A 15321-nucleotide genomic window follows, 5' to 3' on the forward strand; every position below is an offset into this window, starting at 1 on the left:
TGAATGGAAACTTACTCTCTCTCCTTTTTTTTGAAAGTACTCCGTTATGTAAGTACCTGATATTTTCAGTTAGTTAATAACATTGGAAAGTTGTTATGGTTCCAAACATAAATTATACATATATATGGTGTTATTCTCCCCACCCCAAGAAGGTAAAGAGGGGACCACCAGAAACATTTACATTATAAGAGACTCTCAAAACTAATTACACATACTCCACATACTCACTTAGAATTTTTTTTATCTTGGCTTACTGGATCTTTGTTTAATAACAAGTATAAATATAGTTACCAAAACCCCCCACACCAATTCATAATTTCCTTATATAGAAGCAAAAAATAATTATCTTTCACTGTTTTTACTGTTTAACACACAGATTTCATTTCATATAAGAAAGTGAAAGATGTGAAATTTTAAAGTTTGAAATGCTCGGATGAAATAACCTGATCTACACTAATCTGTGCTTACTTTTATGGACCAGTGGTCTGGTGGTAGCAGAGAAAGAGCAGTGTCATGTAGGAAATATCCATTGTGCTACAGAAAGATTTTTATTTCTTAAACTTTGAGATGGTAGTATATTATTACAACCACAGTAAACTGATCCTTGTTTATTATTTCTGAGTAGACATTGGCTCTCTTCAGGATTTAGTTTCTCTTTCCTACCTAATGGGGAAGTAATCTGGGAATAAAGGTAATTAGAAGAGACAGATTATGTCTAAAAATTATGAACTTGGGGATAATAAAAATTCAAAGTTAGAATGAAGGGTTAGGTAAATTTAAGCTGCAGGAATAGCACTCGCTACTCCAGCTTTTGATACTGATACTGACCCGTGTATGATAAAAAGGATGCTTGCTTTTTGGGGTAACTTTAATTTTTTTTTTTAACTTAGTTGTTGATTATTCGATGGTCTTGCTTACTCAATTGCCTGCTTGCTTTTGAATAGAAAGTTTTCTCCAATGTTGTGATGGTAACACATTGGTGAGGTAGGGATAGAATTTGTGTTTGTAACCATATTTTGCTTCATAGGCCTAAGTTTTTCTGGACTGTATCTACTGAGCATTATTACAGACAGTAAGCCCATCCATATCCCCTTGCAGATAGGCTACCATTGGCAGTCTTCTAGGCTTTGAAGAATAGCTTGGCTTTTTATAAGGAGAAAAATAAGGCAGAGATTCCATCTACATCAAATGTTGGTGAGATTTTTCCATAAAGGGCCAGATAATAAATATTTTAGGCTTTGTAGGTTATATGGTCTCTGTCACAGCTGTGTCATTGAGGTACATAAGCAATTGTGTGTAATAATATGTAAATGAATGGGCATGGCTATGGTCTAATAAAATTTTATTTACAAAAAGAAGTGAACTGGATTTGGCCCATGGACCATAGTTTGCCAGCCCTTGATCTAGACCCCCCCCCCCAAAATTAAATTTAGACCAATGAGATTAATTTCAAGGTACACTTTATTGTATCTTTTGGCACAGGACAGTAAAGCCTGCTTCTTAGCCCTAAAGGAAAAAAACGTTTCCATTCTGCACATTCTTCCTTCCCCAAAATGTAGCTAATTGAATTTTATAAACTTCTCTTGAAGGAAAAGTTGCTTTCTAGTTTAAAATATACTTCATATTATATCATGATAAAGTAGAAAAAGAAGTCAGATTTTAAAGTAAAAAGCTTAGTAAGATCCATAGAATGTTTCCAAAGTACATTGGTGGTGGCGGCAGTGATGATGGTTGGTGGTGCATGTGTATGATTGTTCATTTTTTATGAAGTTGTTTTCAGCTGCATAGTTTTAACTAGTATTGAAACTCTAGACTGACATCCTGTCTCCTTTTCCTGCTTAGAATTCAAAACAGTGGTAGAGACCATTCTGTTTTCCACTTTGCCTCAGAAATCAAAGTTCCTAATAGTTAATTATATTTGCCATAGTGCTCCTGTTCATGGACTTAAGTGACTTGCTGTCAGTTCCACCTTCCATTTACCTTGTAGAGATTTCTTGGTACTCCAGGACAAAGGGTTCAGTCAAATAACCTTTAGTGAAATGAAATTCAAAGTTAATGTATATAACTTTTACTTAAAAGGAGCTTTGGATTTCATTTGGATCTTTGAAAAATCAACTGAGGGTAGTAGTACTGATCTTGGAGTAAGTTACTCAATATTTAATTGTAATTAATTTTACATTACATGTGGTAGTTCTTACTGCACAAGCAGTTAAGTTACAATAGAGTGCGAATGAGCATGTTTTAAGAAGTTTTGACCTTGTTTTCCAGTCTTATAAAGGAGCTTTATTAAAGTATTTGATCCATTTGCATTATTTTTTATTTCAGAAACAATTTGAATTTCCTCATGGGTTCTTGGTGGCCCAATCTTGAAGATCTTTATGAAGCAAATGTTCCAGTGTATAGGTTTATTCAGCGACCTGGAGATTTGGTCTGGATAAATGCAGGCACTGTTCATTGGGTTCAGGCTATTGGCTGGTGCAACAACATTGCTTGGAATGTTGGTCCACTTACAGGTATTTTAAAGAATATGCTAAAAAAAAAAATTTTTAAACGATTGTATCTGATAGATTTATTTTTTTTTTCTTGGAATATAACTCACTAGAAATAGGAAGAAGAATTCTGTCTCCTTGAATAAAATTTTAATTTGTAGTACAAGAAATTAAATTCAAATGAACAGGTAGAAATATAAAGACCATAGATCTCAGCAAATAACAAATTTATGTCTTTGTATACAAGGAAGATACACTTTTAAGAATTTTTAGAGTGCTTGATTTTGTTTTATAAAGGAAACTCTTTATGGGAGAAGGCAAAATAGAGTGGTTATTCATTCTTTCAAATTTTTCTTTTATCTGATATGTTGTATGACTAGCCCTATTATGTCAAAATCTGTTTGAATTATGCATGCCTTCAGGCAGTAGATAATTCAGAATAAGAATAAGGCCTTTGAAGCCAGAAAGACCTGGATTAGGACCAGGACCTGGCTCTTGCAACTTTGGGCAAGTTATGCAACCTCTCTGGGCCTCAATTTCTTCATCTGTATAATGGGAATAATAAAATTAGTAAGGTGATAGTAAAGATGAAATGAGATAATGTGTAAAAACAGCTCAGCACAATGCCCGGCACATAGTTATAGTAAGCACTCTTTATATGTTCACTATTATTATTGTCATAATTATCAAAGAAACAACTTATTTTTGTAGTCTTTTGAGGTTTCAGAATTGGTATTGATATCATCTGAGAAGGTGATAATGGTAACTTCATATCTTTTGGTACTTTGGGTTGTTATTTTATAACTGTTTTTTTTTTCCTAGCCTGCCAGTATAAATTGGCAGTGGAACGGTACGAATGGAACAAATTGCAAAGTGTGAAGTCAATAGTACCCATGGTTCATCTTTCCTGGAATATGGCACGAAATATCAAGGTCTCAGATCCAAAGCTTTTTGAAATGATTAAGTAAGTGCTTTCTAAAACTGCTGTAGTCCCTCTCTTTTTGGGGAGTGTTAACTATTCAGTACTTCCCCCCCCCCATATGTTGACATCACAACAAAATGCTCCAGAAACCTAGTAAAATGTAATACGAGAATCCACACATTAAAAATATTTTTCCCTTCCAGATAGTCAGTACACTGCGGTACAAAGAGAAATGAAGGCACACAAATGATTCTGAACTAGTAGATTCACAAGCCTTATGCTTCCCCACTACCCTCCGAGCCACCTGATATCTAGGAGAACTTGAGTTTTAAAATTGAAAGACTGCCCTTGGTATCAGAGGGGGACAGTGGCATCACAAAATAATTGCTGGTACAGATAAATTAGCATTTAATATAGGGACTTAACTAAAATGGCCATTTTTAAATTGTTTTAGTGAAATCATCCATCTTATAATTGTCCCTTTTCTTAGCTGCTTTAAACACCTAATAGAAGTTATTTGAATATATATATCATACTAAGCTTCTCATGTATTGTCATTTTCTATCTTAGCTAATTCATAAATATATTTAGAATATTTTCAAACAGTGCTATATAGCAGTGTTTTCCAAAGTGTATTTTCTATCACTCTTGCCCCTACCCTGAAAAGGTGGGCGATTCTGGTCAAAGAAATAATGGAAAAATGATGGATTATCTAGATAAAGTTTTACGAGTCCTTTATTCTTTTAATAGTTTTTGTAAAATATTTTAGAGACTGTAAGTGTTGGTATGTTTTGTGAATGGGAAAGGAGGAGGGTTATATAATGTGTTTCCCAAATTTATTTGTTTGACCAGTATCTTCTAAAGAATTGATCTCCTTAGAAACTCATTGTGAAATACACTACTTTATACTCAATGATAAAATATTTATAGTTTCCATCTTTGTTAAAGTAGTGCTTATAATTATTTCTCCTGTAGCTATGTTAATTTGGTCAGCATATGTTTTCAAAATATCGTCTTCTGAAAGTAATACTGTTTTAATAAAGTGATTTCAAACCTAAGTCCAAATTTTCATTCAAACAGAAAATGTGTGGTCAAGGTAACACACCTCTAAATTATCTTAAAATATAGTCCTTTATCAGTTGCAGTATTTTAGCTAGTCTTGGGCAGAAGTAGTAGGGGAGACAAAAGGTAACAAAACCCAAATAATAACAAATAATGTACTAATCCTTTTTTTTTTTTTTTTTTTTTTAACTTAAATTCAGTTGGGGCACCTGAGTGGCTCAGTAGGTTGAGCCTCTGCCTTCAGCTCAGGTCATGATCTCAGGGTCCTGGGATCAAGCCCCGCATTGGGCTCTCTGATCAAACGGGGAGCCTGCTTCCCCCTCTCTCTCTGCCTGCCTCTCTGCCAACTTGTGATTTCTCTCTGTCAAATAAAAATAAAATATTTTTTTAAAAATTCAAATTCAATTAACATATAGTGTATTATTAGTTTCAGAGACAGTGATTCATCAGTCTTATACCCCGTGCTCATTACATCACATGATGTACAAATCCTTTTAAAAAGTTGGATCTTGGGTACCATAGTCTGTAAATGTAATCGGCAGTAGGGTGTGAGGGGTTGTCTATCCATTTATCTTACTATATTTGACAGTGGTACCTTGCTCTGAAGGGCAAGTTCAGGGTTACTTTTGGGTGAAAAATGATTTAAAGTCGCTGAAGATGTTTAGTAAATTTGAGATAGGCATAAACTAGAGGCTAATTCAGATCCCCTGAAGGTACAGGGATGGTACAGCATAGAAACCATTTCTCTAATAGCTGTATAGATTGAAAGTGACTTATGGACATTGGGGAGGGTATGTGCTATGGTGAGTGCTATGAAGTGTGTAAACCTGGCGATTCACAGACCTGTACCTCTGGGGTAATAATACATTATATGTTAATTTTAAAAAAGAAGAAGAAAGTGACTCATTACATTTTAGATAGATTAGAATTTTATAATTGGAAAGGATTTTTAAGGTTATTTAGTCAAAACTACTACTAAGTGCAGTAATCTATTCTGTAGCCTCCATAATTTGTGGTCATCTAGCAGCTTGTTGAACATTTTCATTATCTCACTGTAGTTCTTGAAAATTCTTTACAGATTGGCCCAAGATCTCCCTGTCATTTGGTCCTATTTCCCTAAATATGTTTCAGATTTATGTAAAATACATCCCATTCAACAAGTATTTAACAACCAGCTCTGTGCAGTGTTTAAGTTAAAACCCCTCCACTGAGGGGTTTTAAATTCTGGTAGAGCAAGACAGAGAGACCACCAGATAGATAAATAAATTACTAACAAATAGTATGGATAAGATGAAATGCATAATATTTGGGTGGCAGTGGGGGGAAGGGTAGGAGTGCTGCTTTTTCTACAGTAGTCAAGGAAGGTGTCTGAGAAGGTGAGTTTTGTGTTTAGACCCAAATACTGAGATGGAGTCAACCAAAGACCTAGGGGTAGAACACTTCAGGCCTGAATGGCCGAATTAGGAATAGCTTTGGCATGTTTGTAGAACAGAAAGGCCAGTGTATAGCAGAATGAGAGAAAGAAAGGGGGGTTGCAGTAAGCTCAATGGAGTGAGCAGGAACCAGATTGGACATGGACTTCTGGGTGTTACAGATTACCATTAGATTGTAAGCAGGAGACTGATGGGTTCTGTTCTAAACTTTTTAAGAAAATGAATCTGGTTGCTTTGTAGAGAATGGGTTCCAAGGGGGTGTGGGTGGATAGTTAGAAGGCAATTGAAACAGGAGAGACCAACCTAGACAGACATTGACCCATGGGGTAGAGAGAGGGCTCAGACTAGGGTCTTTGGTGGAGCTAAAGCTCACAGAACTTGCTCATACATTGCAGGATGTGGGGAGGAAGTGGCAAGAAGGAAAAAGCAATCAAGGAAGATCGTTGTCCTATTCTGTTCTTCCTACCTGGTCTTCATTAATTTAAACATATCTCGCCTCTATCATCGTTTTCATCCCTCCATCCCCATCATCCTTGTCATCCTAGACTCCCTCCAGTTTATCATCATCCCTCCTCTTAACATTTGAAATGTTGAGCATTGACACTCATACTCATTTTTGTTATAAGGTTGTGTTGAAATTGGATGCACACAAGTCGGATGTATTGCAACTTAAAAGTACCCATGGTACTGTTTTTCCTCATACCTACCTTTTTTTTTAACCTAAATGCACTTACATACTCATTTTACTCCGTGCTACAAAATATCCAGTCATTTGAATCTTTATTGTATTCCTCATTATATTAAGAATTCTGCTCCCAGTTGAGATGTGATTAGCAAGCTCTTTTTGTCCTCACACTGATTGAAATGTTCACTATAGGGGCACCTGGGTGGCTCAGTGGGTTAAAGCCTCTGCTTTCGGCTCAGGTCATGATCCCAGGGTCCTGGGATCGAGTCCCACGTCGGGCTCTCTGCTCCACAGGGAGCCTGCTTCCTCCTCTCTCTCTGCCTGCCTTTCTGCCTAGTTGTGATTTCTCTTTGTCAAATAAATAAAATATTAAAAAAAAAAAGAAAAAAGAAATGTTCACTATAAATATAAATTCAGACCCCTACGCTTTGCTTTATAAACGTTCTTCTTAAAACATAATCATTCAGCTGTTAACCAAAAACGTACTTTTCACCAGCCAACATTGTTCCTTTTCTTTCATTTGTACTTTCTATAATTTAATGAATATCTGCTGATTGTATACACGACTCTAGGGTAGGCACTGAGAGGGTATATGTCTGTGTGTATCTGGTGTAGGTCTTGTCTTGAAGTAAAAGTACATATAAATAGATACATTGAAAGAAATACAACAGCAGATCCCCACAGGATTCTTCCCAGCTCCATGGAATCAGAAAAGTCTGTGTATTCTGGGAAGCAGGTAATTGATGTGAAGGGTAAAGATGTGGAGACAGTGAAAGGAAAGAGGACAGACTCTCATGCCATCAAGAAGATGCTTTAATTCGTCTACAAAGTAATGCATACCTTGTCTGCTTCAGTCCTGCACAGTCACACTTTCCTCTGGTGAGGGAATGAATCTCTTTTCTTCACTTGAGCACCAGGTGAAATTGTTGGCTTATGTGGAGAAGCCCTGTTGTGCTATTACAATCATACTCCGCATGGTAAGGCTGCTGATTCGGTGAGAGGCTCAAGGGAGCTCTCCTCCTGCCCAGAGCACCAGCAAGTGCATACTCACACCAAGTCATCTTTTCTTGCTCTTCTGTCCCCAGCACCTGCCTCTCTTGCTCCTCTCTCCTGACTTCTTCCCTACTGGGTATTTGCATGATCTTAAACCCGTATATGATATGACTCTTTTAACATATGTGGTGGTACATTCTAGCTTGAGGACAACATGTGTGAGGAATAGTAGAACAGGGTAGAGCTGTAGAAGTTCTTTGTGGCAGATCGTGCATTGTGTACAAACATAAGTCTATTCTGTTAGAGTGCTTTTGATGGGTTTTTAACTAATATGATCTAATTTGGGTTTTATAAAGTTCTTTCTAGCAGTTGAATAAACAGAATAAGATTTTGGATGGTAAGAGAAATGAGTGATTCAAAGATAGTTTGGGTTTTCAAGTCTGGGTTCTGCGTGGTTTCAGTAATAATGCTAGTTAATAAATTGATTTGGGGGGAGACACGCCTGGGTGGCTTAGTTGGTTAAGTGTCCAATTCTTGATGCCAGCTCAGGTCAAGATCTCAGGGTTGTGAGATCAAGCCTCTTATTGGACTCTGTGCTCAGATCTGCTTAAGATTCTCTCTTCCTCCCTCTGCACCCCTCTCACCGCCACTCACATGCTCTCTGTCTAAAAATATATGTAAAAATAAAAAGAAATTGAGTTTGGTACTTAACTGAGCACTAAGAAAAGTGCTTCCCAGACTGTATCTGAGTTCTGCCTCTCAGCAACCCAGCGTCGCCCAGGTGGTTAGAACCAGGATTAAATGCTCAGCACTGTCTTGTATGGAAGCTACTTGAATGTATCTTTGGCACAGGACTTCATTTTGGGGTTGTGGCAAGTTTGAGTAGCCAATAAAATAGTTGGATAGAGCTGTTTAGCGGAAGCTGTACGAAATACAGAACTCTAGAGAGCAGAGTTAAAGCTGGCAGACTAGAGGGTCTTCTATCTAGCCATTGTGATTGCCTTGAAAGAAGGGGATGGGGAGTTGGCCACAGAGCTTAGAGAAATACTTCTATTTAAGAAAAGCAAATAGTGAACTAAATGAAGGTCAGAAGATAAAATGGGGAAGGTATTGTTACAGAAATAGAGGGGGTCTTTTTCCATAAGCTCGGCTTTGCTGTAAAATTGTACCCACATCATTGCTGTGGTCTTCAAGCCTAGTATCTTGCCTACTGGGTATTTGCATGAAGGAAGTATTGGTTTGTCTTAGCTTGCGAGCTATACCAATTCTTAAGTCATGGTTCTTCCTTGCTATTTCTTTCCTTAGCCAGAGTCATTGTCTTCGTCTCCTGTCCACTCCACCATCCATAGCATTTTGGCTTTCTGCCTTAAATATGCTCCAGGCAGTTCTCTTGCTGAGGTTACCAGTGACCAACTAAGCTAAACATACTAAAGGCACAAATGCAAACTTTCTTTAAAATCTCCCATTTGTACCTTAGATCTGACCCCCACTTAACCTTGTCAGCCCACGACCCAATACTGCATTTAGATGTGTGCTTGAATTTTCCATTATTTTTGCTACTCTATTTTGTAATTTTTACACTGCCCACCTTTTTTCTCCTTGTTTGAGTTATCTTTTAGTAAGGCATTAACTCAGTATATTGAACATGTGAATTGTAGACTAGTTTAAAAGAAAAAAATTATCATCTCCATGTAAGAAGTGGAATGGAGAAGATATATATACAAAGTAGTCCTCTTCCTTAACTTCCTGAATTACTGTTTTTAGTTCTAAATACTGTGAATCAACCATGTGTAAATTTTTGGGTCTTCATAATTAAGTATTAATCGGAAACAACGTAAATGAAATTTACCTTGTGCCCTCACATCCACTCACACATTCAGCTCCACCCAGTTCTTTTCATGCTTTCACCTTTTTTTCATATTTATTGTGAACTGAGTTTGTGGTACGATACTATGCTAAGGGAGAAAGGGATTTGATCACTTCTCAGGCCACTTATAATAAATGGGGAAATAGTGAATTAAAATATAGGATCTTTGCTTATGAAGATACTGGTTTAAAAAATGGGGGAACACAGAGGAAGGCCCTTCTGAGAGAGGGGAACATTAAGGAAAGGCCTCACAGAAGTAGTAGTATTGTACCTCCATGGTCTATTATCCTAAACCCCATAAAGTAGTAGTATTGTACCTCCATGGTCTATTATCCTAAACCCCATAGGCCAAATGTGCTTTGGTATTCAGAATTCTTTGGGTTTAGAAAAGAAATACAGTGCATATATATTTTGTCCTTCTAGTGAGGTCTATGGCAGTATCCTAGAATCAAACACATTAATATTTCTACAGTAAAACGCAGTCACCCTTAGGAGATAAGCAAAAACTATAAAAAGCCGCAGGTCAGGTTTCAACACCAAGTGAGTTTATGCAAAATTTATGAAAAATTTGTGGGATTATAGTAATAGATCATGTACCTGTGTTGGCACCGAGTGATTTAATAACGGGAGAGCAGTGTTCTTTCCTGTTGCCCCCCTGCTAATTCCTCATTATCATTTTGAGAATGAATTACCTGTTATTACCAGTTGTTATTTCAACAAGTCAGCATTACTCTTGGTTTTTTTTCTTTGCACTTCCCAGGTTCAAATGGGGTCTTTTAAAGTCCTGCAATTCCATTAAGTACTTTATCTGAGTAAATCATGTGGTAATCTTTCAATTTCTACATCCTAGTTGTTTTACTAAAATACACTAATTTTCATTCTCCGCTTCATGTTCTTCCAAGTATTTTTTGCATTGGCATGAGACAAAAGAATATTCATTATCTTGATTATTATTTCCTTCATTTTATAATGCAGTTGAAAAGTTAACAGCCTAACTCCTCCCATCCAAGTACTAACCAGGCCCGACCCTGCTTAGCTTCCGAGATCAGACGAGATCGGGGGCGTTCCGGGTGGTATGGCCGTAGACAACAGCCTAACTCCTTAGAAGAATTTTAGTGGAAGCTCAGTGAATAACTTTCTCTTTTGATTTCCTTTAACTGTCTAAATGAACATAAACTTTGTTCCATATACCTCCATATATTATAAGCAAACTTAGTTTCTCCTTCTTTGGCCAAACTTTTAAGTATCTTTTTAGGTTTAAGCCCTACTTTGTTCATATTAGTTGAAGAGTATAGATTTAAACTTATGTTGCTAAAAATTTCAGGTAGACTTCACATTGGCAGCAGCCACTAGTGGGAAGCCTTGAGAATTTTAAATCTTTTTTAGGAGTGCCTGGGTGACTCAGTTAAGCATCCAACTCTTGATTTTGGCTCAGGTCGTGATCCTTTGGGTTTTGAAATGGAGTCCGGAGGTGGGTTCTGTGCTGGGTATGGAGCCTGCGTAAGATTTTCTCTCTCTCTCTCTCTGCTCTCCTCCCACTCCTAGCATGCTTGCATGCTCGTTCGCTGTCTCTTAAAAAAATAAAAAGAATTTTAAATCTTTAACAATGATCAAATTTGCATGTTAGATCACTTGGCAGCAAGATTCAGCAATAAATGGAAGGCAGAAGATTTGGAAGAATAAATGAGAAGGCAGTTGACGCAGTTCAGATAAGAGGAGGGACAAAGGTTAGAGGGTGATTGGGTGGTGGAGGTGAGAGAGAAGTCTGCCAGTGGGGCTTTTCCTTGGGTAGGCAGTGGGACATTTATACTTGTTGATGAATTGGGGGTAATGGAAGAAGAGAGGAAATGTTGTAGGTGTGGGGAGTGATTACCAGCTTGGCAGATGTCAGACATGCAGAACTTGAATTCCTCCTTTGATGTTGTAGTGGGGATCTCTGTTAAGTAGCCAGGTGACTGCATGGCTCTTGCTGAGAAAAGGAGTCTGGTACACACATTTGTAGCTTTCATCTGGCTGACAGGTAACCCTCCTAAGGTGTTGGCTGTTGTTTTCTGAACCATTAGCTATTTTTAAAATAGAACAATGCCTATACAAAGAAATGAATTAAGAAAGACTATCTAAATGTAAAGCTACTGACCTTTAACTCATTGAACTGTGACATTTTTTTCCATATGAATACCCTATTCTCCTTTAAAATATATCAGATTTGCATTTAATGCATTGTTTCATGCCTCAACTCCCAAGCTTGTTTATTCTTTTCCTCCAACTTTTTATTTTGTAATTTAAAAAATCTGCCCAAAGCGAAAGAATAGTACTGTAAATGCCCATATAACCTCACCTGGAGTCGTCAGATAGGTTTTTGTCACATTTACTTAGCAGTCTCCACATAGGCATATGCACACACTTTTTGGGCTGAGCCATATGAAAAAGTAACTTGCAAACATTATGACATGACCCCAAATGCTTCAACCTACATCTCTTAAGAATAAAGATATTCTTGTGTAGCCACAGTACTGTTTAACATATGTCAGTAGTAATTAGCTAATAAACAGTGTACATTTGAAATTCCCCAACTATGCAAAAATGTGTTTTTGTAGCTTTTATCTCTCCCTGCTCCACCAGCCGCTATGATGCTGACTCTGAGTTCAGTATGTAATCGTTGTCTTTAGTCTCTTTGAAATGTAAGTCTTTTTACATGATTTTTTTCCTTTTTTCTTTTCTTTTCTCTTCTCCTCTTCTCTTTTCTTTGCTTTTCTTTTGTAGGAGAGCATACCTCTGTTTTATACAGAGTTCCACATTCTGGATTTGTTTTCTCAAAATTTTATTTGGGTTGTACATTTTTGAGAACTGTTGAACACATTTTAAGTAAATGCCTATTCCACTCCAGTATAAACTATGTCATAGGTATTTTCATTGATAGGTCTTGAGTGAATGAAGTTTTACTAAAATAGGCACTTTAAAACCTAAAATTGAGGGTGGGGAGATTATTGATGCTGATTATCCATCTCATCATAGTATACAGTTTTTACTCTCTGGTTTTAATTTTTAACTAGTTGAGCTAAGAGAAGCCTCATTCTTCAAAAATTCTTGATTCCCATTTTCACATATTTGAGGTGCATTGCTGTGGCCTACATTTTCTCACTGTATAGTGCTGAGTCTCTTTTTAACTTCACTTTCATAAGACTCATACATTCGTTATGTTTTAGCATTGAAATATTCCTTTTAACAGGACCCTTGAAAAGGAATCAAATGATAGTGTAGCAAGTAAGCTCTGAAGACTAGTGGTACTGATTAGATTTCCCTGTAGATAACAGGCTTTCACAACACTTAGGTTCCTTTACATGCAGTTGAATGGTTTAATCTCAGTAGTAGATAAGGCCAAGTCCAACAATAAGGTATAAATTGTTGCAATTCTGTTGGGCTATTAGCAAGTTAATGTAATGATAGTATGTTTTCTAATACATTGGAAACTGGTTCCTTCACCACCTACTTTGTTAGTGCCACTTAAATTGCTGTGATGGTAAGTAGTTCAGTACATTTTCAAATGTCAAAAACGGAATGCCAAATATCCATTTTCCTCTGAAAAATTCAATGTTAGGAAGTCTCAGATTTAGGAGGAGCATATCAGATAGTATGCTGAGGAGTAGAAGGTTAATTTTCAGAATAATACATTCTCTTATCAATCTCCTTGTAATCTGCTGAGTTAATAGACATTCTAAATACACTAATACCTTATAAGCCAGTACTGGAAAATAAATTATCTAAAATTTCAGAAGTATCAAGTCCATTGAAAACCATTCCCCACAAACTTAAGTTCTTGTCATATCATTTTGTCATACTTTTGACCACTGACAATGCACTCTTTTAAGATCTGTTTTTAAATGTGCCATTTTATATGCACAGTATTAATGCTTTATACTTCTCTGTGCCTTTTGTGTATATGCGATCATTATATGTTTGTTATTTTCCTTTCCTTTGTAATTTTCCTAAGTCTTAGGCTCTATGCTATTTGATATCTCAGTGAGGTATTATTACAGACAGGGCAGCACTGTGTAGCTGTTGGGAGTCCAGTCTGCCTTTAGATCTCAGCTGCTCCATTTATTGGTAGTGGGGACCATGCGCAAATCACCAAACTTACTAGCCTTTGTTTCCTTTTCTGAGAAAAGGGACTAATAATGGTATCTTTCTCATATACCTTTTATAAGTATTATATGGGCCTTAGCATAGAGGAAGCACTCTGTAAATGATAGCTATAGTTTATAATTATTAATACTAATATTAGTCCTAGAAACCTCAGTTTTTCAGGTATAATGCTCATGGACCTAGGGCAGTGGTTCTCAACTGTGGGTAGTGTGGTCTCCCCTGACCCCCCTTCCTCAGGGCACATAGGGCAGTGGCAAGATTTGAATGGGAGGGGTACTGTGCATATTTTGTGGGTAGAAGTTACGGGTACTGCTAAGCATCCCACACTGCACAGGACAACCCCTCACAACAAATTTCCCCATCAAGATAACAATAGTACCTCCAGTGAGAAATCCTGTCCTCATGGGATCTGGACTAAACACCTTTTAAATAATCTGTCCTATGTTCTTTTTGGTGTAATTATTATACTTTTAGTTGGCATTCATTGCACAGTTTTTTTCAGATTAAAAAAAAAACTCAGTGGGGCGCCTGGGTGGCTCAGTGGGTTAAAGCCTCTGCCTTCGGCCCAGGTCATGATCCCAGGGTCCTGGGATCAAGCCCCGCGCATCAGGCTCTGCTCAGCGGGGAGCCTGCTTCCGCCTCTCTCTCTGCCTGCCTCTCTGCCTACTTGTGATACCTCTCTCTCTGTCAAATAAATAAATTAAATCTTAAAAAAAAAAAACTCGGTTTAGTAATTATTTTTTAACACAGTTTAAGAATTTGACATGTTGAATTTAAATACTGATCACTAATTGCCAGACAGTAATCTAAGCATTTTATCTAACATCTGTAATTCTCATAATAGCAGTAATAGTTAGTCGTCCTCTTTTTGCAGTGAGGAAACTGGGGCACAGAGAATATGAAGTATTTGTGGAGCTGGGATTTGAATCCAGGCAATCTAGCTCTAGAATCTGCTCTTATCGCGCCCCCCCCCCCCCCAAGCTTGCTTTCTATAGTCTCTTAAAGGCTTTTATCATAAAAATGTGATTCATGAAGTTGGTATAATACTAATGTCTATTGAAGAATAATGCTATAAATTTTAGACGTTGTTTCCAATTTCATCACTTATGAAGTAAGAGGTTTGCACTGGTTCTTACTTCCTGATCATAAAAATCAGCAGAGACTCTTGCTAAAGTAGATTTCTAGTCTCTGTTCCTAACAAGTAAATTCAGAGCTCTATGGGAAGAACCCTGGAAAATCTCTCTCACAGTGGCCTAGATGAATCCTCTGATCAGGCAAGCCCCTGACATCCTAGACTAGATTAGAGCTCTTAAAACTAACATTTTTGTTTTCCCTTTTGGGTACATATTATAGATTATTACTCTATCTACATAATAAAACCTTTTATCATAAGCACAGAGGTTTTGAATATACCTTAAAGCAAATTGTTCATTATAAACTCCCTTTTCCCTTTGATTCTCATTTTGTTAATGGATAAATGAGGTATATTCCAGCTCTGTGGTAATGTCCAGTTGGCCTATTAATTGATTAAGAGGGTATAGCCATGAAGACCAGTCCGTAGTATAGATCCTAATGCTATTGTCCTGAGGCTGGGTCTTCTGAAACACCATTGGGTTAAATATACAGTGTTTTGTGAGAACACTGAACAAACAAAATATAAAAGTTTTTATATATATATAAATATATATATAAAATATATATATATATATATATAAAAATATATAAAA

General features: G+C 36.9%; 1 protein-coding gene across 7 annotated transcripts in view; it reads left to right on the forward strand.

Annotated features, from left to right (window-relative positions):
* The window catches only part of KDM6A (lysine demethylase 6A), a 211951-nt gene that overhangs the window by 185274 nt on the left and 11356 nt on the right, over positions 1-15321 (forward strand). For all 7 annotated transcript variants that reach the window (XM_045994863.1, XM_045994860.1, XM_045994866.1 and 4 more), the window contains 2 exons: positions 2326-2513; positions 3312-3453. In XM_045994863.1, coding sequence (XP_045850819.1) covers positions 2326-2513; positions 3312-3453 — 330 coding nt within the window. The remainder of the gene's footprint in view (positions 1-2325; positions 2514-3311; positions 3454-15321) is intronic.

The sequence above is a fragment of the Meles meles genome, chromosome X (genome assembly GCF_922984935.1).
Source record: "Meles meles chromosome X, mMelMel3.1 paternal haplotype, whole genome shotgun sequence".
Classification (NCBI taxonomy): domain Eukaryota; kingdom Metazoa; phylum Chordata; class Mammalia; order Carnivora; family Mustelidae; genus Meles; species Meles meles.